This window comes from Bos mutus, chromosome 9, assembly GCF_027580195.1.
Source record: "Bos mutus isolate GX-2022 chromosome 9, NWIPB_WYAK_1.1, whole genome shotgun sequence".
NCBI classification, from domain to species: domain Eukaryota; kingdom Metazoa; phylum Chordata; class Mammalia; order Artiodactyla; family Bovidae; genus Bos; species Bos mutus.
Window position 1 is genome coordinate 40988038 of NC_091625.1, and position 23540 is coordinate 41011577.

At 38.6% G+C, this 23540-nt stretch overlaps 1 protein-coding gene across 1 annotated transcript in view; it reads right to left on the reverse strand.

Moving 5' to 3' along the window:
• LOC102274514 (coiled-coil domain-containing protein 162) overlaps positions 1-23540 on the reverse strand; it is a 150272-nt gene that overhangs the window by 103614 nt on the left and 23118 nt on the right. The window contains exons 5-9 of the mRNA XM_014481478.2: positions 19914-20106; positions 18009-18136; positions 11868-12068; positions 11034-11155; positions 9391-9619 (exon numbers count right to left, since the gene is read on the reverse strand). Of these exons, the coding sequence (XP_014336964.2) occupies positions 9391-9619; positions 11034-11155; positions 11868-12068; positions 18009-18136; positions 19914-20106 (873 nt within the window). The remainder of the gene's footprint in view (positions 1-9390; positions 9620-11033; positions 11156-11867; positions 12069-18008; positions 18137-19913; positions 20107-23540) is intronic.

Genomic DNA, 23540 nt, shown 5'->3' on the forward strand with positions numbered 1-23540 from the left:
CGCGCGGTGAGTGGGGGCAGACTCAGTGAGGCTGAGGCACTGCGCGCACACGCCAGTGTTATTTGTTTGCAGCGTCCCTCCCTCCCCACAGCGTGACTGAACAAGTGAGCCTAAAAAAAAAAAAAAAAAGTGTCCTCCACCGTCCCTTTTGTGTCAGGGCAGAAACCAGACACTGAAGAGACCAGCAAACAGAAGAAGCTATAACAAAGGGAACCTCCTTGGAAGCTACAGGCAATAGATTAAAACCCTGTGGTTAGTACCGTCTACATAGGAAGGGGCCTATAGATCTTGAGAAATATAAGTCGGACCAAGGAACTAGCCGAAAATGAACTGAACCCACAATACCGACAACAAAACCAGAGAAAGTCCTAGATATATTTTTACTATTTTTACGATCATTCTTTCTTTTTTTTTTCAATTAAAAAAAATTTTTTAAGTCCTCTATTATTCCTTTAATTTTCACTTTTATAACCTATTATTACTTTGCAAAAAAAAGACCCTATTTTTTAAAAGCAAACTTCATATATATATTTTTATAATTTTTTGACCTTGGTTTTTTTTTTTCCTTCTTTTCTTTAACATTGTATTTTTGAAATTCCAAATTCTACTCTAGATTTTTAATTTTAGCTTTTTGATTTTTTATCAATTTTGTACCTATATATATATATATTTTTTAATAATTTTTGTGACTATTTTTTTTCTCTTTCTTTCTCTTCTTCTTTTATATAACATTGTATACCTGAAATTCCAAACTCAACTCTAGATTTTTAATTTATGCTTTTTGGTATTTGTTATCAATTTTGTACCTATATTTTCTTTATAATTTTGCGACTTTGTTTTTGTTTGTTTGTTTTTTTCTCTTTCTTTTTCTTCTTCTTCTTTTTTTTTTTTTACATTGTATTTTTGAAATTCCAAACTCTACTCTAGATTTTTAACTTTTGCTTTTTGGTATTTGTAATCAATTTTATACCTATATTTTCTTTATAATTTTTGCGACTTTGTTTTTGTCTGTTTGTTTGTTTTTTCTCTCTTTCTTTTCCTTCTTCTTTTCTTTAACGTTGTATTTTTGAAATTCCAAACTCTACTCTAGATTTTTAATTTTTGCTTTTATGTATTTGTTACCAATTTTGTACCTTTAAGAACCCAATCTTCAGCACCCATTTTTCACTAGGGAGTGAGATTACTGGCTTGACTGATCTCTCTCCCTTTGGACTCTCCTTTTTCTCCACCAGGTCGCCTGTGTCTCCTCCCTAACCCCTCTCTACTCTAGCCAACTCTGTGAATTTCCGTGTGTTCCAGACAGTGGAGAACACTTAGGGAACTGATTACTGGTTGGATCTGTCTCCCTCCTTTTCATTCCCCCCTTTTATCCTCCTGGCCACCTCTGCCTCCTTCCTCCTTCTTCTATTCTCTGTATAACTCTGTGAACATCTCTGAGCGGTCCAGTTGTGGAGTGCACATAAGGAAGTGATTACTGGCTAGCCCACTCTCTCCTCTATTGATTCCACCTCATCTCATCCGGGTCACCTCTAACTCCCTCCTCCCTCTTCTCTTCTCCATATAACGCTGTGAACCTCTCTGGGTGACCCTCATGGCAGAGAAACTTTTCATCTTTAACGTAGATGTTTTATCAATGGTGCTGTATAGAAGGAGAAGTTTTGAAACTACTGTAAAAATAAGACCGATAACTGGAAGCAGGAGGCTGAAGTCCAAACCCTGACTCCAGGGAACTCCTGACTCCAGGGAACATTAATTGACAGGAGCTCATCAAACGCCTCCATACCTACACTGAAACCAAGTACCACACAAGGGCCAACAAGTTCCAGGGCAAGACATACCAAACAAATTCTCCAGCAACAAAGGAACACAACCCTGAGCTCCAAGATACAGGCTGCCCAAAGTCACTCCAAAACCATAGACATCTCATAACTCATTACTGGACACTTCATTGCACTCCAGAGAGAAGAAATACAGCTCCACCCACCAGAACACCGACACAAGCTTCCCTAACCAAGAAACCTTGACAAGCCACCTGTACAAACCCACACACAGTGAGGAAACGCCACAATAAAGAGAACTCCACAAACTGCCAGAATACAGAAAGGACACCCCAAACTCAGCAATTTAAACAAGATGAAGAGACAGAGGAATACCCAGCAGATAAAGGAACAGGATAAATGCCCACCAAATCAAACAAAAGAGGAAGAGATAGGGAATCTACCTGATAAAGAATTCCGAATAATGATAGTGAAATTGATCCAAAATCTTGAAATCAAAATGGAATCACAGATAAATAGCTTGAGACAAAGATTGAGAAGATGCAAGAAAGGTTTAACAAGGACCTAGAAGAAAAAAAAAGAGTCAATATATAATGAATAATGCAATAAATGAAATTAAAAACACTCTGGAGGCAACAAATAGTAGAATAACAGAGGCAGAAGATAGGATTAGTGAATTAGAAGATAGAATGGTAGAAATAAATGAATCAGAGAGGAAAAAAGAAAAACGAATTAAAAGAAACGAGGACAATCTCAGAGACCTCCAGGACAATATTAAACGCTACAACATTCAAATCATAGGGGTCCCAGAAGAAGAAGACAAAAAGAAAGACCATTTGAAAATACTTGAGGAGATAATAGTTGAAAACTTCCCTAAAATGGGGAAGGAAATAATCATCCAAGTCCAAGAAACCCAGAGAGTCCCAAACAGGATAAACCCAAGGTGAAACACCCCAAGACATATATTAATTAAATTAACAAAGAACAAATATTAAAAGCAGCAAGGGAAAAACAACAAATAACACACAAGGGGATTCCCATAAGGATAACAGCTGATCTCTCAATAGAAACTCTTCAAGCCAGGAGGGAATGGCAAGACATACTTAAAATGATGAAAGAAAATAACCTACAGCCCAGATTATTGTACCCAGCAAGGATCTCATTCAAATACGAAGGAGAAATCAAAAGCTTTACAGACAAGCAAAAGCTGAGAGAATTCAGCACCACCAAACCAGCTCTCCAACAAATACTAAAGGATATTCTCTAGACAGGAAACACAAAAACGGTGTATAAATTCGAACCCAAAATAATAAAGTAAATGACAACGGGATCATACTTATCAGTAATTACCTTAAACGTAAATGGGTTGAATGCCCCAACCAAAAGACAAAGACTGGCTGAATGGATACAAAAACAAGACCCCTACATATGTTGTCTACAAGAGACCCACCTCAAAACAGGGGACACATACAGACTAAAAGTGAAGGGCTGGAAAAAGATTTTCCATGCAAATAGGGACCAAAAGAAAGCAGGAATAGCAATACTCATATCAGATAAAATAGACTTTAAAACAAAGGCTGTGAAGAGAGACAAAGACGGTCACTACATAATGATCAAAGGATCAATCCAAGAAGAAGATATAACAATTATAAATATATATGCACCCAACATGGGAGCACCGCAATATGTAAGACAAATGCTAACAAGTATGAAAGGAGAAATTAACAATAACACAATAATAGTGGGAGACTTTAATACCCCACTCACACCCATGGATAGATCAACTAAACAGAAAATTAACAAGGAAACACAAACTTTAAATGATACAATAGACCAGTTAGACCTAATTGATATCTATAGGACATTTCATCCGAAAACAATGAATTTCACCTTTTTCTCAAGCGCACATGGAACCTTCTCCAGGATAGATCACATCCTGGGCCATAAAGCTAGCCTTGGTAAATTCAAAAAAATAGAAATCATTCCAAGCATCTTTTCTGACCACAATGCAGTAAGATTAGATCTTAATTACAAAAGAAAAACTATTAAAAATTCCAACATATGGAGGCTGAACAACATGCTGCTGAATAACCAACAAATCACAGAAGAAATCAAAAAAGAAATCAAAATTTGCATAGAAACGAATGAAAATGAAAACACAACAACCCAAAACCTGTGGAATACTGTAAAAGCAGTCCTAGGGGGAAAGTTCATAGCAATACAGGCATACCTCAAGAAACAAGAAAAAAGACAAATAAATAACCTAACTCTACACCTAAAGTAACTAGAAAAGGAAAAAATGAAGAACCCCAGGGTTAGTAGAAGGAAAGAAATCTTGAAAATTAGGGCAGAAATAAATGCAAAAGAAACAAAAGAGACCATAGCAAAAATCAACAAAGCCAAAAGCTGGTTCTTTGAAAGGATAAATAAAATTGACAAACCATTAGCCAGACTCATCAAGAAACAAAGGGAGAAAAATCAAATCAATAAAATTAGAAATGAAAATGGAGAGATCACAACAGACAACACAGAAATACAAAGGATCATAAGAGACTACTATCAATAATTATATGCCAATAAAATGGACAACGTGGAAGAAATGGACAAATTCTTAGAAAAGTACAACTTTCCAAAACTAGACCAGGAAGATTAATAGAAAATCTTAACAGACCCATCACAAGCACGGAAATTGAAACTGTAATCAAAAATCTTCCAGCAAACAAAAGCCCAGGTCCAGACGGCTTCACAGCTGAATTCTACCAAAAATTTAGAGAAGAGCTGACACCTATCCTACTCAAACTCTTCCAGAAAATTGCAGAGGAAGGTAAACTTCCAAACTCATTCTATGAGGCCGCCATCATCCTAATACCAAAACCTGAAAAAGATCCCACAAAAAAAAAAAACTACAGGCCAATATCACTGATGAACATAGATGCAAAAATCCTTAACAACATTCTAGCAATCAGAATCCAACAACACATTAAAAAGATCATATACCATGACCAAGTGGGCTTTATCCCAGGGATGCAAGGATTCTTCAATATCTGCAAATCAATCAATGTAATACACCACATTAACAAATTGAAAAATAAAACCATATGATTATCTCAATAGATGCAGAGAAAGCCTTTGACAAAATTCAACACCCATTTATGATAAAACTCTCCAGAAAGCAGGAATAGAAGGAACATACCTCAACATAATAAAAGCTATATATGACAAAACCCACAGCAAACATTATCCTCAATGGTGAAAAATTGAAAGCATTTCCTCTAAAGTCAGGAACAAGACAAGGGTGCCCACTTTCACCATTACTATTCAACATAGTTTTGGAAGTTTTGGCCACAGCAATCAGAGCAGAAAAAGAAATAAAAGGAATCCAAATTGGAAAAAAGAAGAAGTAAAACTCTCACTGTTTGCAGATGACATGATCCTTTACATAGAAAACCCTAAAGACTCCACCAGAAAATTACTAGAACTAATCAATGATTATAGTAAAGTTGCAGGATATAAAATCAACACACAGAAATCCCTTGCATTCCTATACACTAATAATGAGAAAACTGAAAGAGAAATTAAGGAAACAATTCCATTCACCATTGCAATGGAAAGAATAAAATACTTAGGAATATATCTACCTAAAGAAACTAAAGACCTATATGTAGAAAACTATAAAACACTGGTGAAAGAAATCAAAGAGGACACTAATAGATGGAGAAATATACCATGTTCATGGATTGGAAGAATCAATATAGTGAAAATGAGTATACTACCCAAAGCAATTTATAGATTCAATGCAATCCCTATCAAGCTACCAACGGTATTCTTCACAGAGCTAGAACAAATAATTTCACAATTTGTATGGAAAACAAAAAACCTCGAATAGCCAAAGCTATCTTGAGAAAGAAGAATGGAACTGGAGGAATCAACCTACCTGACTTCAGACTCTATTACAAAGCCACAGTTATCAAGACAGTCTGGTACTGGCACAAAGACAGAAATATAGATCAATGGAACAAAATAGAAAGCCCAGAGATAAATCCACACACATATGGACACCTTATCTTTGACAAAGGAGGCAAGAATATACAATGGATTAAAGACAATCTCTTTAACAAGTGGTGCTGGGAAAACTGGTCAACCACTTGTAAAAGAATGAAACTAGAACACTTTCTAACACCTTACACAAAAATAAACTCAAAATGGATTAAAGATCTAAACGTAAGACCAGAAACTATAAAACTCCTAGAGGAGAACATAGGCAAAATACTCTCCAACATACATCACAGCAGGATCCTCTATGACCCACCTCCCAGAATATTGGAAATAAAAGCAAAAATAAACAAATGGGACCTAATTAAACTCAAAAGCTTCTGCACAACAAAGGAAACTATTAGCAAGGTGAAAAGGCAGCCTTCAGAATGGGAGAAAATAATAGCAAATGAAGCAACTGACAAACAACTAATCTCAAAAATATATAAGCAACTCCTACACCTCAAGTCCAGAAAAATAAATGACCCAATCAAAAAATGGGCCAAAGAATTAAATAGACATTTCTCCAAAGAAGACATACAGATGGCTAACAAACACATGAAAAGATGCTCAACATCACTCATTATCAGAGAAATGCAAATCAAAACCACTATGAGGTACCATTTTACGCCAGTCAGAATGGCTGCGATCCAAAAGTCTAACAAGCAACAAATGTTGGAGAGGGTGTGGAGAAAAGGGAACCCTCTTACACTGTTGGTGGGAATGCAAACTAGTACAGCCACTATGGAGAACAGTGTGGAGATTCCTTAAAAAACTGGAAATAGAACTGCCATACAACCCAGCAGTCCCACTGCTGGGCATACACACTGAGGAAACCAGAAGGGAAAGAGACACGTGTACCCCAATGTTCATCACAGCACTGTTTATAATAGCCAGGACATGGAAGCAACCTAGATGTCCATCAGCAGATGAATGGATAAGAAAGCTGTGGTACATATACACAATGGAGTATTACTCAGCCATTAAAAAGAATTCATCTGAATCAGTTCTAATGAGATGGATGAAACTGGAGCCTATTATACAGAGTGAAGTAAGCCAGAAAGAAAACACCAATACAGTATACTAACACATATATATGGAATTTAGAAAGATGGTAACAATAACCCTGTATACGAGATAGCAAAAGAGACACTGATGTATAGAACAGTCTTTTAGACTCTGTGGGCGAGGGAGAGGGTGGGATGATTTGGGAGAATGGCATTGAAATACGTATAATATCATATATGGAACGAGTTGCCAGTCCAGGTTCAATGCACGATACTGGATGCTTGGGGCTGGTGCACTGGGACGACCCAGAGGGATGGGATGGGGAGGGAGGAGGGAGGAGGGTTCAGGATGGGGAACACATGTATACCTGTGGTGGATTCATTTCGATATTTGGCAAAACCAATACAATATTGTAAAGTTTAAAAATAAAATAAAATTTAAAAAATAAATAAATAAAACTGTGTGGCATCAATGAGAGATTAAGTAGGTAGCCCAGATTATTCACTACAATTTTTAAGAGAACTAAAAATACATTTTAAAAATCTGGTATCAATTGCTGCTGTTTTAGTCATTAAATCGCGTCTGACTCTTTGCAACCCCACGGACTATAGTGCACAAGGCTCCCCTCTCCATGGGATTTCCCAAGCAAGAATACTGAAATGGGTTGCCATTTCCTTCTCAGGGGATCTTCCCGATCCAGGGATCAAACCTGGGTCTCCTGCATTGGCAGGCAGATTCTTTACTATTGAGCCACCAGGGAAACCCTGGTACCATAATACAGTGTGAAAATAATCCTCAATAAATGGTAGTAGGCTACATGGGTAATAATGTGGGGAAAAATTCTGTTATGAGCCATATTTTACACCACATACTCACTCATACACACATACACACACATGCACACACACTCCAGGTGGAATACTAAAAGGAGTTAAATATTTTTGAAATAAAGTAAAAACCTTAAGAAGTTAGACGTTAGAATAAAGGAAGACAAATATGAAACATCTGGAGGAAGTTTGGCTTTCTGGATTTAGGATAGAAGAAATCACAAAGGAAACGATAAACAGATTTGACTATATGAAAATAAGTTTCTGTTAAAAAAATTTTTTTTTTTTGTTAAAAATTTAAAAGACAAATTGGGGAAAATAGTTGCAGAAAATATTATGGACAAACGATTAAAGTTTTTTTAAGAAGCGCTCGTGTAAGTGGATAGGAATGATATTAGGATTCCAAGAGAACAATAAACTAAGGGGAAGAATAGAAAATTCATAAAAAATACAGCTAGTATCATGACATTTGGAAGAATATTTAATCTCAACAAAAAGCAAGGAAAGAAAATTAACAGTGTAATGCCACCTTTATATATTATATGCATATATTAGCACAGACATTATATGCTTACACCTAACACTGTAGAGTATTGCAGAACTGGTACCCTTAGACACTATTGGTGGTATTACAGTTTGGCATGACTTTTCTGGAAAGTGATCTGCCAACATGTATCCAAAGACTTAAATTTTGTTTCAGTAAATCCAATTCCAAGAATCTACCAAAGGAATTGATTCAAAATATGGTAAAATCTGTAAGCATAGAGATGTATCTTATGGAATTTTTAATAATAATAAAACATTGGAAATTACTTGAATGCCCATCGATAGGGAAATGGTTGGATAAATTATCACTCACTGCTTAAAGGAATTTTGTGGTCATAAAGGTTAAGTATAAAGACTATTAGCAACATGGAAGAATATATAATATGATGCAACTGAGAAAAATAGGAGATAGTCTATGAAGGATATGATTAGAAAGAACTATGTAAAATACGTATATAAAGAACACTTGAATTCAGAAAAATAATGATTACAAATGCATTTGATGGTTATATTTAGGGTAATTTTCTGTTTTCCTCTTTTGCTAAAACTCTGAATTCTATTTTTTGATCAACTTAAAATTAATTTAAAAGAAAATAAACTTTTGTTTGAACTGGAGAAGATAGGAGGCTGAGATAGACCTGTGGAACAGATATTTTTGGCAGCTGAAGCCTGGACATTTCCTTTATCTTATAGCAAGTACCCACAGAGAGTAAGGTCAAATTAGAAACCCAGGTCTCCTGTATTGCAGGTGGATTCTTTACCAACTGAGCTATCCGGGAAACCCAAGTTAATGGCAGGGCTGAACTTAGTCCTGATCACTGACTCCTCACTCAGTGCTGTCTCTCCTCTACCAGATTTTAGCTCAGGACAAAACAGTACATTTTAGGAAGAGTCTTAGAAAGAAAAAAAATTAATTAAAAAATATATATTGCTAAACTATAACGATCCAGAAAATACTTTCCCCCTACTTGAGTACATTTCCCTTTAAATGATAACTGTAGCAGCGCCCCGATAAACTGGAAACATTGACCAAAATGAACAAAAAAAGCCATAAAAATGTTGGCAAGCCCTAGGACTATGATCTATCTCTGGCCAAACAGGAGGGGAATAGAGCCAAACAAAAACAAAGCTAAGTAGTAACATCTGGGAGGAAACATTCTCTTTGCCAAGGACCCACCTAACCCCTTCAGAGAACCTACATCTTTCTGGAGCTGTGCACTGTACCAGGACTCGGGCTTGGCTGGGGTGAGCCACACATCCAGGGCCAGCTGTAGCACACGTCTCTCCAGCAGGGTGAGGGCACTGGCTGATGTGGGCCTGCAAGTGTGGCGGGCCTCCCTGAGGAGGTGCTCGAGGGCGCTGGGGATACAGGAAGCCAGGCCCAGGGAAGGGTGGAACTCCAGCAGATAAATGTTTTTCAAAGCCGAGCTTAATGAAAAGAAACAATTAATGACAAATTTTACACGATGAAGAACTTAATCTGTTTCCAGATCTTATATTTTTCAAGACCAATAAAACACTCTTACAATTCAGGGTATTATAAAAAACTGGAAGCTCAACAGGGCCTTAGAGGCTGTCCAGGGAGCCCATCAGGTTACACAACATGCTTTCTGCTTTAATGTGAACTTTTTTAAGACATAGTTTACTCTAAAAGCCAGTAAGAATAAGATTCATTGTATGTCACATCATTATGCTGTACACCTTAAATTTATATATGCATGGGTGCTAAGCTGCTTCAGTTGTGTCCGACTCTTAGCAACTCTATGGACTGTAGCCCACTATGGGATTCTCCAGGCAAGAATAATGGAGTGAGTTGCTATGCTTTCCTCCAGGATCTTCCCGACTCAGGGACCGAACATGTATCTCTTATGTCTCCCGCTTTGGCAAGTAGGTTCTTTACCACGATTGCCACCTGGCAAGCTCAAATTTATACAGTGCTATATGTCAATTGTATCTCAACAAAATAGAAAAAAAAAAAATCTAAAATCGTATATGGAAAACCTGTCAACATTTCATTAGCCAAATATTTGAGAACAAGATGACTTCAAAGTGTCTAAATATTAAATAAATACCTTCCATGATTATTTCTATTTTTCACCTGATTCTTTATCCCTTTTTCTTCCCAAAATGATAATGAAGACGGTTTTTAAGTTCTGTATACAATTACTGGAATTAGCCAAATGAATGAGGGCAGAAACAATAAAACACTTGTCTGTGGGTTATTCCTTTGGAAATAAAGGATATAGTATCAGTCAAGTCAAGGGCCTTTCTGTACCTACATAGAAGTAAAGCTCCAGACCAGCTTGGAGCTTGTCACCAGCTTCTCGGTTCCTCTGTACCCTCAAAGTCTGGAAAGGCATGGTGAGGGTGAATCACACTACATATCAAGGAGGTGACCTTATGTACTCTCTCTGGGTGATGTCAGGAAATTCAATCTACTACTTAAAGGGGTGGGGTGGGGGGGTCACAAGATAAGTCTGCAGAAACCTTTCTGCTGACACTTGCTAGAAAACATCCATGTTTCATATATGTTGACTTGTATGGCACCTCTAATAAATCCTTTGACAGCATTCTAAGAGCAACTGGGTTTTTTAGGACTTCTCATGGGAATGAAGATTCTGCACCCAGGGGCATAAGTGTAAATTCTGGCCTCCTGTTCCTTATTTGCAAAGTGAATCAATATTGAGTTCACAAAGGAATCCCTCTTCTATGCCTTTTATATTTACTTCTCTCATCACCAAATACTCGAGTGGTGCTTTGTAGAACAGTAGTGTACTTAACAGCATACCCTTAAATTATCCAGAAATTAAATGTAAAATGTCTGAAGACAACACTAACTTACCAGCTATTGTTGATGGAAATGAGTTGTTTGCAAATTATGTTAAGGGGAAGTCCAAATGTATTGCTAGCATCTGGATGGCCTTTTTGCCAAAGCCTCTGGACATACTCACGCTGACACTCTATCTAGAAATGTCACATAAAAGTTAAAATTAGAAAAGTTAAACTTTCCCATGGATGTGAGTTATGAGCCTTGGCATGAGAAGAACAGAACATCAGCCCTTTGTGTATCTTCATTATTTGACTAAATTTCACCCAGACATGAGTTTTAGGGATTCCCTCACACAGAGACATGGTTGTTTTTTAGTCTGAGGCAAGGATCGGTCAGGAAAAGCAAAGGCAACCAGCTTTAGGCAATCTTAAGAGGCACAAGAAAACTTCTTTCTGTAAAATAATTGACTACAAGGAAAAAGTTCTAAGCAGGCCTAAGGAACTGTATTAGCTTTTCCCTGGAAATCATAGACTGTGACCATTTCCTGTAGTGTTCTAGAAATAGTTGCAACCTTTTGAAAAACAAATATAATTTTACACATTTAATGTCTTACAAAGGGGTAGGCTTAGTCCTTTCACAATAGATAAACTGTGATTGAATGAAAATAGGTTGTCAATTCTTTGTGGATCATTAAATGTAATTAGGATTGGAAACCTCCCTTTAAGACTGTAGATATGCTTGGAATTCAACAATGCAAATAAGCTTACAAATAAACATTGTGTGCATGCTGTCCTAGGAAACCCAGATTCTGAATTGGTACTGAAAGGAAAATACAGTTTTCAGTTTTGACCTGTGTTTTCCATCCTCTTCCCACATGGAATCTTAAAAAAAACCAAATATACTCACGTGCTGGTTGAGGATGCCCCTCACCAGCTGCAGGTGAAGCCTCAGGCAGGTGCATTCCTCTCGGTAGGCCTTAATGAAGTAAGGATGACTGAAGTCAAACCTTGGGCACCTGTGCATGATGTCTATGATCACTTGTGCTAAGGCAAATCTCTCCTCTGGGTCCAATGCATGCTGGTAGGCTTCAAAGTAACTGTCAAGAAGCTGTAAATAAGGTTTATAGTCAGGGGACAGGGCCCAGCAAAGGAAGAGAGGTGAGCTCCCAACCATTTCCATGCTTTGGAAAGCCCCCCACCATCAATAGGAGAGAGACAGCTCTGCACCTCTGGGTATTGGCCCGGGGTGGGCAGCTGCAGCACCAGTGCAGCACACACCAAGTTAGGGAGGGCGAGGGAAAAAGCACTCGTTGCACCTCTGTCCCCGCTTCCTCTGCTCTCTACACATAAAAGGGGAGTAATATCATGAATAATACAACATCTAATAATTATAAGTTCCAATGAGACAGTGCATTCGGTGTCACTTCATCAAATACATTTATCTTCAACACCTTTCCCCACAGACCCACTCTCTTCCCCCTATTTTATTCTATTACCAAAGGTAGGCAAGTAGCCTCCACCCCTCTTCTATATCAGCCCCATTTATGACACCTTCTCTTTAATAGCTTGCCTATTTAAGTGTCACATATGTAGAAATGGTGGGGAGGGGTTAGAATGGCAAGTGGAGGATGCAAGTCCCCTCTAAATATAAAGGCATTTATTCCAGATCAGACTCCACTCGGAAGGGCCTATGTACAGAACTCTTAAGAGCATCCGAGAAGCTTCTGTTTTACTGGAGTTCACAAGTCTTTTCTAAAAACTGAAGAAGGCTTCCCCACACTAACTGTTGAAGAAACTCAGAAAGATATGCTCTTTCTTTTGTTTTTACATTTGTTTATGTACTTAGGGAATTTCTGTTCTGCGTGTAAATTTTACGTGCGTATAATTAGTCATAGTGCTGGAGAAGGCAATGGCACCCCACTCCAGTACTCTTGCCTGGAAAATCCCATGGACGGAGGAGCCTGGAAGGCTGCAGTCCATGAAGTTGCTAAGAGTCGGGCACGACAGAGCGACTTCACTTTCACTTTTCACTTTCATGCATTGGAGAAAGAAATGGCAACCCACTCTAGTGTTCTTGCCTGGAGAATCCCAGGGATGGGGGAGCCTGGTGGGCTGACGTCTATGGGGTTGCACAGAGTCAGACACGACTGAAGCAACTTAGCAGCAGCAGCAGCAGTCATAGTGCTAATCAGAAAAAGCTCCTCAGAGTTCACTGGACTGCAATCTCAAACAGATACCTAAGAGCTGATATGCAAGTAGTTCTGAATAATGTAGTTACTCTTTTGGGGTTGTTTTAAAACTTTCATAGGCCTTAGACACACTTACTTTTGGAAACCCTGTCCCATACTATATCAAATATATTAAAACTCATATCCTAATCAATTTTTTTTTGTAAAAATGTTAAATGATATTTACAATTTTGCTTTTCAAATTGTTTGGCTATGAGCAATACATTTCATTAATGATGACTGATTTCTGGGTAGTATGTACTTGAGGATTTTTATGAAGTGAGAAAATCTGATCTATAAATTATTTTCACATGTAATGAGATGTTTCTAAGTACTCAAAGTTTTCACATTTTATGGACATGTCATTTAAGCATTTATTGGTATCTATTTTGTATTTTCCTTTTCATATATCCACGTAATGCATATTTTCTTTCTCTCAGATAGCATATATATCCAATGGTCCCTGAAAAGCCTTTAGATCCTAAACACTGAGTCTATATCACCTGATGGACAAAATCAACTCTGGCTGAAAGCTTCTGAACTTCTGCTCCCACCAGCCTCACAATGCAATGGATTCTTTTCCTCTGCCCATATAATCCAACATCATCCCTAGAGTTTCAGCTCAACATGCCCCTCCTCAGTCTTCTCTTACCAACTCCTCTAATGCAGGCTTCATGTTTCTGAAAGGCCTCAGCTCCTAGGGTGGCTGTAGCACCAAAGACACAGGTGTGCCCCGTGAGTTCATTTAGTTGACAGCAAGGAATGGATTGTTGAGTCTGCAATTTTTGCTAACCTGATAGCCAAGCACACTTTGAGATGCATTAAAGCATTTTTTGTTTCCTTGGGTAGTGGTCTTCCTGGTGGTTTGAGGCCTGGGAGCCAGCCCATTTGTTAACTAACTAAGGAATTTCCTAAAAGGAGATAAAGAGCACCTTTCATTGTGTAGAGTCCATAGCTAGGAATGAAAGACCAGAAAGAACTGAGAGGGTGTAAGCACTGTTTGAATATAGATGGCAATAGCTCAGGAGGAAGTAAAGGAACCCAAGTGGCAGTAAAAGCCAGGAGTGTCTCCATCTTGCAATAATAACTCCTGAGGCTCCCAAGAAGGCAAACACTTGAGAATCAATAGAAGCCTAGGAATCAAATACTGCCTTAGCAATAGATGTCCAGTGTCTGAAGGCTATTCAATGCTAAGGCTCAAGGAGGGAGAGCCTGGGACACTTTATTTAGCAACCAGTTTCGCAGGATGCACTTTGGGAAACACTGGTCCACGGGAACTTGGGTCAACCTTAGTATACAAAGGATAACACCAGAAGAAGCTAAAAGCTTAGGACACAGAGTGTGCTCCACAAGTTAAAAATTCACACACCTCAGAGCGTGAAATGAAGAAAGGTGCAGATCCCTTTTCTTTAAGTGAGCTTCAGGGAAAATGAAGCCAGCAGAGTGATCTAAATGACCTTATTCCATCCACAGAGCTCTCTACTTTAGAGTAGCATTCAGTTATTAAATAGCAGACGACAAAGCAGGAACAAAGGAGTGATGGGGTAAGAAGGCTGTCACTCAATAGCCTAGGAGAAGATTAAGAAAGAAACAGTAACTTCCCTAAATCATTCTCAATGAATTTAAACCTTTTTGGCTGGACCAGGGCAATCCCAGGAGCTGGTTTATAGAATTTGTATTGCTGTGACCTGCTTTTGTACAATGAGCCCTATTGTTTGGTTATTTGGCAGGGGAAGATTGTGGGGAGGGTTCTTGCTACTGATTCCAATCTGGTGATACCAGGTTGCAGAGGCAGGTGCTAAATTGCCATTATCACTTTGTTGTTGGTAGAATTACCAGGTTTAACAAATAAAAATACAGGTCATCTAATTAAATTTGAATTGCTGATAAACAACCAATACTTTTTTTTAGTATGTCACAAATATTCTCATATTTTACCTGGCACCCCCAGTTGTTGAGAAGAAAAATTCAGCTCTTTTTAAATTGACAAGCCTTTTTTCAAGCTTTGCCCTCCACCTTGAAAAGCTCTCAGATGGCCCTTTGCATAATTTTATTATGAATTCTTTCTCATCAGGGGTAGGGCCGTGATCTTTACACCTCACAGGTTCTATTTATTATCTGTTTGCTAACTGGCTCATTTCCATTTGAACTCTGGACTGGCATTTGTCTAAGAAGTCTTCCTAGCCTGTCAAATGTCACCTGTGTATGTCAAGGGCCAACTTGCAGGCAAAATAATGTGTGGTGCACACTGATGGTAGGCATCAAATATTGGAGAAAATAGAAAAGAGCCAGAATGAATAATCTCAAACCATACTGTGTTTATAGACATTTTTTTAACCTAAGCCTCTTTTTATTTCTTGGATTTATAAAAACTTTTAAAAATAGTACTTTAGGTCAAATGAAAGCGTAAAAGAGAAAATCAGTAACAGACACATCTTGTCACAGAATTTTCTGCCCCCACCCCTCCCTTTTCTTAGTGCTCTAAACACTAATTCAAATTATCCTGAAAATGTGTCCTCTGGTGGCTATGGAGAGAATTAGCAGTTGGTATAAATGTCACTTAGGAACTGGCACAGCTGATGCCTGGCTTCTGAGTCTCTTAATCCACCTAAACTCATACCAGCTCTATTTTTATGAGCAGTTTATATAATATGGTTACTTGAAGGATTTAAGGCAACCTAATGTGTTTGAGCAATTTTTAACATTAGTGATTCCAATATAGTTAACAATCAAAAACAGCTGAAGACACTTAGCAGTAGAATCAGTACTGGGGGAAATCAATTGTATTCTAGATAAAAGTCTGGTTTATCAATTAAAATTTTGGCAATTTTTGGAATTTGGCAATTTTGACAATTTCTGGAATTCCAGAAATTGATTTGGAAGGCTACATTTTCCAGGTTTTGGCATAGATAAATCAGTTTCTATAGGGAACTTATTCTCAGGGTAGAAAGGAGAGAGATTATTTTCAATGGTTGTTTTAAGTTAAAATATTTTCATGTACCATAGAAGAAACTAGTAGACACCCCTGGTAACTTAGCACAGAATGAACACTAGGCCAAAGTGAGGAGAAATTGGTTTGTTTCTTTATTACTCTCTGCCTTTCTGTTCTTCTCTACCATCGAGTCCTCCATAGGAGGCCTAGAAGAACTGAAAACAGAGGTGGGGAAAGCACATAAAAGGGGTACTGCCTACAACTCACGTCTGGACCAATAAACATGTCGAGTTTGAGGATTTTGTATTACTTACACTTAATGCAGCCTCTCCAGTTTCTATACTATGAGGCTAAATCTCCCATTTCCTCAGTTGATCACAGTGAGCTTCTAATTGACAGATCAAGTGTCCAGATGCACACTCTAGAGGTCAGTTGTCTTTGGAAAGAGGAAAAATTTTCAAAGCTACGGCTTACACCCTGTAAGTCTAGCCAGTTGTTTTCCAAAACTGGATGATCTACATCTCCATGAGTAACAGACCAGAGGGTAGATGAAATGGTAAAACCCTCTACTAGAAAAACAATTCAAAGAAAACATTTCCCTGTCCACATCCTCTTACCATATCACACTGCCCCGTGACCTGGTTTCCACCTCTGCGGCTCTTTGAGAGAGTCCTACAAAGCTAACAATGACTGCCTGATGGCTAACCCCACTGTCTGGTTGTTAGGACTCACGTTTCTTCATGTTTCAGCTGTTCTCTACACAGATAATCATCCTCTCCTAATTAAGATTCTTTTCTTTCTGTGGGCTTTCCTAATGTTATCTTTTTCTTTTTGCTGCAGTCTCTTTGGCTACTCCTTGTTCCTCTCATGGACTCTTGTCCCATGACCTTCCCCTTAAATGTAAATGTTCCCAGGGACCCGTTTCAGACATCTCTTTTACTACTCATTTTGATACATTACTATGGTTTGACTTCCACCTTTATATCTCAGCTCATACCTGCTCCTGAACTTCAAACCTATAGCTCTCATAAAACATTCATGCATATATGCTAAGTTGCTTTAGTCGTGTCCAACTCTGTGACCCTATGGGCTGTAGCCTGCCAGGCTCCTCTGTTCATGAGATTCTCTAGGCAAGAATACTGGAGTGGGTTGCCATGCCTTCTCCTCCAGGGGATCTTCCGGATCCAGGGATCGAACCCATGTCTCTCAGGTCTCCTGCATTAGCAGACAGATTTTTTTACCACTAGTGCCACCTGGGAAGACATTCACACCTGGGTTTTAGCAAACTCTCCTCACATGCCTTGTGTCCTAGACTCAAAAAAATGTTCCCCTCTAAAGAGGCCCCTCTTCTTTCATTCTGTTTCAGTTGACAGCCTCTTCCCTGAGCCTGAGGAAGTCATTTTAATTCCACCCTCATTCTCTCATGCCAACATCTAGTCTTCAAATCCTGTCATTTCCATTTCTGGAAATCCTTGCCCAACTGCTCTCACCCACCCACATGTGGCCTACCCTTCTAAAGACCATAATAAGGTCTGTCGGTTTGTCTGCATTTGGCAAAGTGAGGCCTGTCCCTGACAGCACAATGAACATGAATGGAATCATCACACATTCTCACTAAAAGCATACACGTCATTAAAGGGCCTAAATTATACAGCCCTCTAACAAATTTCCCTTAAGCTGAAGCCATATCCTTCACATTTTGTTTTTTGTAACAAAGAACCACAGTAAAGAACATAAAATTGATTATATACTTACAACTAGCTAAGATTTTTAAAATACTTATTCACTTCATTGGGAGTTGCCCTAAAAGACCCATGGGGTTTAAAAAAATATATTGGGTTTTATAAGAATGTTTTTAATAGGTGTTTTGTTTTCTAGGCAAAAATACCTGGCGCTTGCTTTCTAGAAGAGTTGCTTCCCAAGTCCACATGTCATACAGCACAGCAAATCTGTCCACACCTGCATGGGTCCATCCCCAGTCCTGGTCAATATGTGACTTGCTGCCCTCTTTGTGACCTGGGAGAGAAAAGGACGAAAATGATTAGAGACAGGCCTCACTACAGAGGTATTCTTAGTAGAAATGGAGCCCTCAGATTGTCAGCTCCCTCTCAGGAATGAAAACACTAAATGGATAACTGGGATTCCTAAGAATCGGCTAAAGAGACATGGGCAAGACTAGGTAGGTCTTAAATTCATTGCTGACTTCTAGATCAACAGAGGTTTTTGTTTTTACTTTTAGTTTTAAAAGACTAATTTTAGAAATATAAACCAAAATTCTGTTTTAGAAAGACTTACTAAATTAGTTTTAGAAAGATTTACTAAAATCTCCTCAAACCTGTAATTTAAAAGCAAAACATACATTTCTCCTCTGTAAAAACAGGTTCCTGGTGGTTTAACAACAAACCTAGTTTAAACTGCTGTATCAATTGATGCCAACCAAGTCAAAAATTTTCAGGGAAATTTCTAAGGTATTTCTTAATTGTGCTAATTACTAACTTAAATCAGTAAGGGTAACCATTGCCATTATTCAGCTAAAATATTTTCCCACTAAAGTACTGTAAGTTTTCATTGTCAGCATTATTATTGCTTAAAATTTTAAGCAGTCTGTTTCAGAATAAAATATTAAAAAGTAAGGGATTTTCAGGTTTAGTGATTATCAAGTATATGATGGGTACTGAACAACAGAAAGCCATTGGTCAGGAATTTCTCCAGCAGCAGTTGGGAAATCATTTCACAATGAATGACTGTATACTCTCTAGCTCAGTGAGATGTGCTCATGTGACTAAGTATTTCAGTCAAAGTAAGTTCTTAGTAGCTAAACACAGTCACATCATGTTATAAATTAACATCAGCAAAAATGATGCATTGGTATGTAGGATCACCAGTAAAGATAAAAGCTAAAAGTTGAAATTAGGTGCCCTGGAATGTTGGATGCCATCACTGCATCCCATGATTTAGATCCCAAATGGTCTGTAGCAAAGGGAGAACAAAGAATTCAAACTAATACTAAATTAATTCTGTCTGGGATCTGAAAGGTAGAGCAACATTTTATAATAATACGAACATGAATTATCCTTAATTAAAGTCTACATATATTACAAAATAGCACAATCTCTTGCTAAATTTCCCTTTAGGTGTTGCAATTCATCTAGAAACTCTAATTTCTTTCTAAATGGAATACTAATGGCATCATATTATTCCAAAAGGAATATTCTTACCTCATTGATTTCTATAACTGGATAAATTTGAGTGATGCCAAAAGAAAGAGAGAATACAGATTATGGGTTATTTGATTACCCTGACTAATGCTTTCTCCCTCTGGGGCTTGTCTGACATTTTCCTAGCCAGGTCTTCTTGCATCCTGGTGGTTTTTTGTTAGGAACTCAGAAATATCTCTGCTTCTAACTGCAGTTTCCCCAAGGTCAATCATTTCTTTTTTTGTCACTTAGAAAAAAAAGTCATTAATTTCACTTGCTTACTTTGCTTCCCTCAGGGCCCTGCACCTAGTACGTAATGCAGAAATGCTACTGGGCAACAAGTAGAGTCTAAACAATACTAAGAACTATAACCAAGTTACACTTTCCAACAAATGGGGGACTTGAGCTGGAAACAAAACTTTATCTTTTCTAGAGTGGTGTGTGTTGAGGTATAAATGCTTATTGAATTTTCCGAAACTATTATACATGTGTTTATATTTTGAGGTGGGAGGTGTTAAATAGAGCCCTTAGCGTTTTTTGTTCGTTTGGATAGGTTGATTTTTGTCTGGTTGATTTTTTAAAATCTGACTTCTGACCTTTTTCTCTCTCAATGTAATGGCTGGCCACAAGCAGCAGTTCTGTCTCTAGGTCCTTCAGATCACTCAAGGCTGCATCATACATGACATACACTCCTTGCTGGTCCTGGGTGTGGATGTAACCAGCATCCATACTGTAGTAGTCATCCTGGTTCTCCACTTCTGAGAACTCCATGAATTGGATGCTCTGGACCTGGAAAGAAAGCCAAGCCTGGAAGTTACCAGAACAGGGAGAGCAATATTTTGCCCGCTCAAATGGACAAAATGGCAGGCTTCTGTTCCCACCCAGGGCTGTCAGCATGGAGCTGCAGACATGATGAATGTATAAAGAGCTAGCTATATGTAGGGAAAAAGATAACAACAAAGATGTCAGGGAAGAGTAGTTCCTAAGATGGATAGATTAACCAGTTGATTAAATTTTATAATTAATTCAGGATTATCTGGGAAAAGGTAGACCATAGAGCCAAGGGATAAAGGTGGTCTCTGAAGCCAGAGTGCCTGTGTTTAGGTCCTGGGGCTTCCCAGGTGGTGCTAGTGGTAAAAGAACCTGCCTACCATTGCAGGAGGTGTAAGAGACATGGGTTCGATTCCTGGGTTGGAAAGATCCCCTGGAGGAGGGCATGGCAATCCACTCCAGTATTCCTCCCCCCCGCCCACAACAGATTTCAAACTATATTAGAAAGCTATAGTAATCAAAACAGTATGACATTGTCATAAAAAAATTGGATAAATGAAACAGAATATAGAGCCAAGAAATAAACCAACACATATATGGCCAATTAATTTGCCACAAAAGAGGCATTAATATACAATAAGATAAGGACAATCTCTTTAGTTCTTTTTTCCTTATTGGGAAAAATGAACAGCCACATGCAAAAGTATTAAACTGGACCATTATTTTATATTATATATAAAAATTTACTCAAAATGATTAAAGACTTAAATGTAAGACTAGAAACCATAAAATTCTAATAAAAAAAACATATATGGTAAACTCCTCATTATCACACTTGGCAATATTTTTTATATCTGACTCCAATAGTAATGGGAACAAAATAAATACATGATTAAAAAAAATTTTTTAATGAAGAATGTGAATTCAGTGAAAAGAACATTTTTTTTTTTTACAAGAAATACAATTTATTATTTGCTTGCTTCTCTGAGGGCTCACCACGTGGCATAAGGTACCACATGATACCCAGATTAAAAGCATGGCTTTGGTGGTTGGGGCTTTAAGTAAGAATAGAAAATTCATCTTCATCATCATGTATGCATGTATGCTCAGTCGTGTGCAACTCTTAGCAACCCTGTGGACTGTAGCCCACTAGGCTCCTCTGTCCATGGGATTCTCCAGGCAAGAATACTTGAGTGGGCTGCCATTCCCATCCATGGCCACTCCAGTATTCTTGCTTGGAGAATCCCATGGACAGAGGAGCCTGGCAGGCTACAGCATTTAGGTCACAAAGATTCTGACACGATTGAAGCGATTGAGCACGCATGCACTCTGCCAGGACCTCACTTTAAGCAAGTCACTTAGACTTTAGACTCCATTTCTTCATCTATCACATGGGGACAGTGGAGACACTAAAAGGTTTGTTGCATATGATACCATATGTGTATGTATGGCCTCACATGTATATGAGGCCCTTGAGATCTATAATCAGCTATTTCTCTTAATCTTATAAATACTTCTAAAATGCATTAACACAATCTCATGACTTGGTGTCCTCCTAAAATTCATGTCCACTTGAAACTTGTGAATGTGGCCTTATTTGGAAATAGTCTTTAGAGATGTACATAAGTTAAGATGGGGTCATACTGGATTAAGGTGAGCCTCAGTCCAATGACTGGTGTTCATATAAAAAGAGGAAATCTGGAAACAGACACATAGGAGAGAAGGCCACATGAAGACAGAGACAGAGACTGGAGTAATGCATCTACAAGCCAAGAACACCAAGGATTGCTGACAACTACCAGAAGCCCGAGAGGTGATGAGGATTTTCCCCTGGGGCCTTCAGAGACAGCATGGTCCTGCTGACACCTTGATTTTGGACTGTTTCCAGAATCGTAAGAGAATAAATTTCTCTCCCAGCTGTTGTGAGCCACTCACTTTGTGGTACTTTGTTATGGCAACCCTAGGAAACTAACACAAGTTTTGAGTTAGTCCAATCATAATTTTATTTTTAGATGACCAAGGGCCTATTGCTTCCTGGGAATCATTATTCTCATCATAACTCTCATAATTTCAAACTCCCCTACCCTGTTCCCCACTCCCAATGTCCAGCCCTCCCTCAGTCTCAGCTGATGCCCCTCCACTTCTCCATTCACACACAAACCCACCATGCTTGCCACCCCCTCTACTGCTCCCTCTGCACTGTAGGGGCCTATTACACTCCCCTTCACTAAGGTCATTCCCTCCTGCTCTGAAGCATCTCTTCTCCTTGGACATCTAATTCATCTCAACCAAAGATTTCCCAACTGACACTGATACATGCTCCTGGCCCTCTTATTTTAAAATATCCTCATACCCTTCCCCAGGTTCCACTTTATGGCCCTCCTTCTCACAGTCCAACCCCTCCTAAAACATCATCTGTCTCCTTCTCCTTACCTCCTACTCCTCACCCATCTAGCTCCTGTCTCCATCAAGCCACCCGAACCAATTTTACAAAGACCAACAATGACCATCCAGCAGACTTTCTATAGTCATCTTTATGTACTCTCTCAGGAAGATTGGACATGGTTTAGCATTCCCTGCTTATTGACCCACTTTCTGCATTGGCTTTCTGGGACTCCACATTTTCCTTGCTATCACCAGTTTTTCAGCCATTTCTTCTTTATCAGGTCATCAAATAGTGGCCCACACTCAAGCTCCTAGGACTTCCATCTTTTCTTCCAATAGTCCTTCACTTGGAGATTGTACACTTTCACAGCTGAGATAACCATCTTTAGACAATTTGCTCCCCAGTTTATATCCCAATCCAGACCTCCTAGAATTCCAGACCCACATATCCAATTATCTATTTAACATCTGTTCCTGGGCATCTCAAAAGCCCCTCAAATTTAACATGATCAAATCATGTGCTCTCCCCCATGAACCTAAGCCACCTCCAGCTTCCCCACTTAGTAAACATCACCACCACCCATCTACTTCCTCTAGCACGAATCATTCCAGATATCTCTTTCTATCTCACCCTACATGTCCAATCTATCACTAAGTCCTGTTGATTTTACTTCCTATGTCTCAAATCCATCCAACTGCAATGACACCACCCACCACCCTAGTCCAAGCTGTCACCATCTGGCACTAGAACTAGTCCAGCAGCTTCTAAACTGGTTTAGCCTGTTAAATGGTCTGTCCACTTTCCTTCTGGCATGGGCTTTTTCTCCCCTCCATTTTATTCACTACTAGCAGAGGATCTTTTAGAAATGGAGCTTAGATTATGTTATCCATTCTCCCCTTTAACATCTAAAGCCTCTAAAGGCTTCCCATTGCTCATAGTACAAAACAAAACTCCATAAAAGGACCTGCATGGTCTGCTCCCTGCCTATCCCTTTCCAGTGGTTTTGAACCAAATGTGATTTTTGCCCTCAGAGGACATTTGGCCATGTCTGGAGACTTTTTTGGTT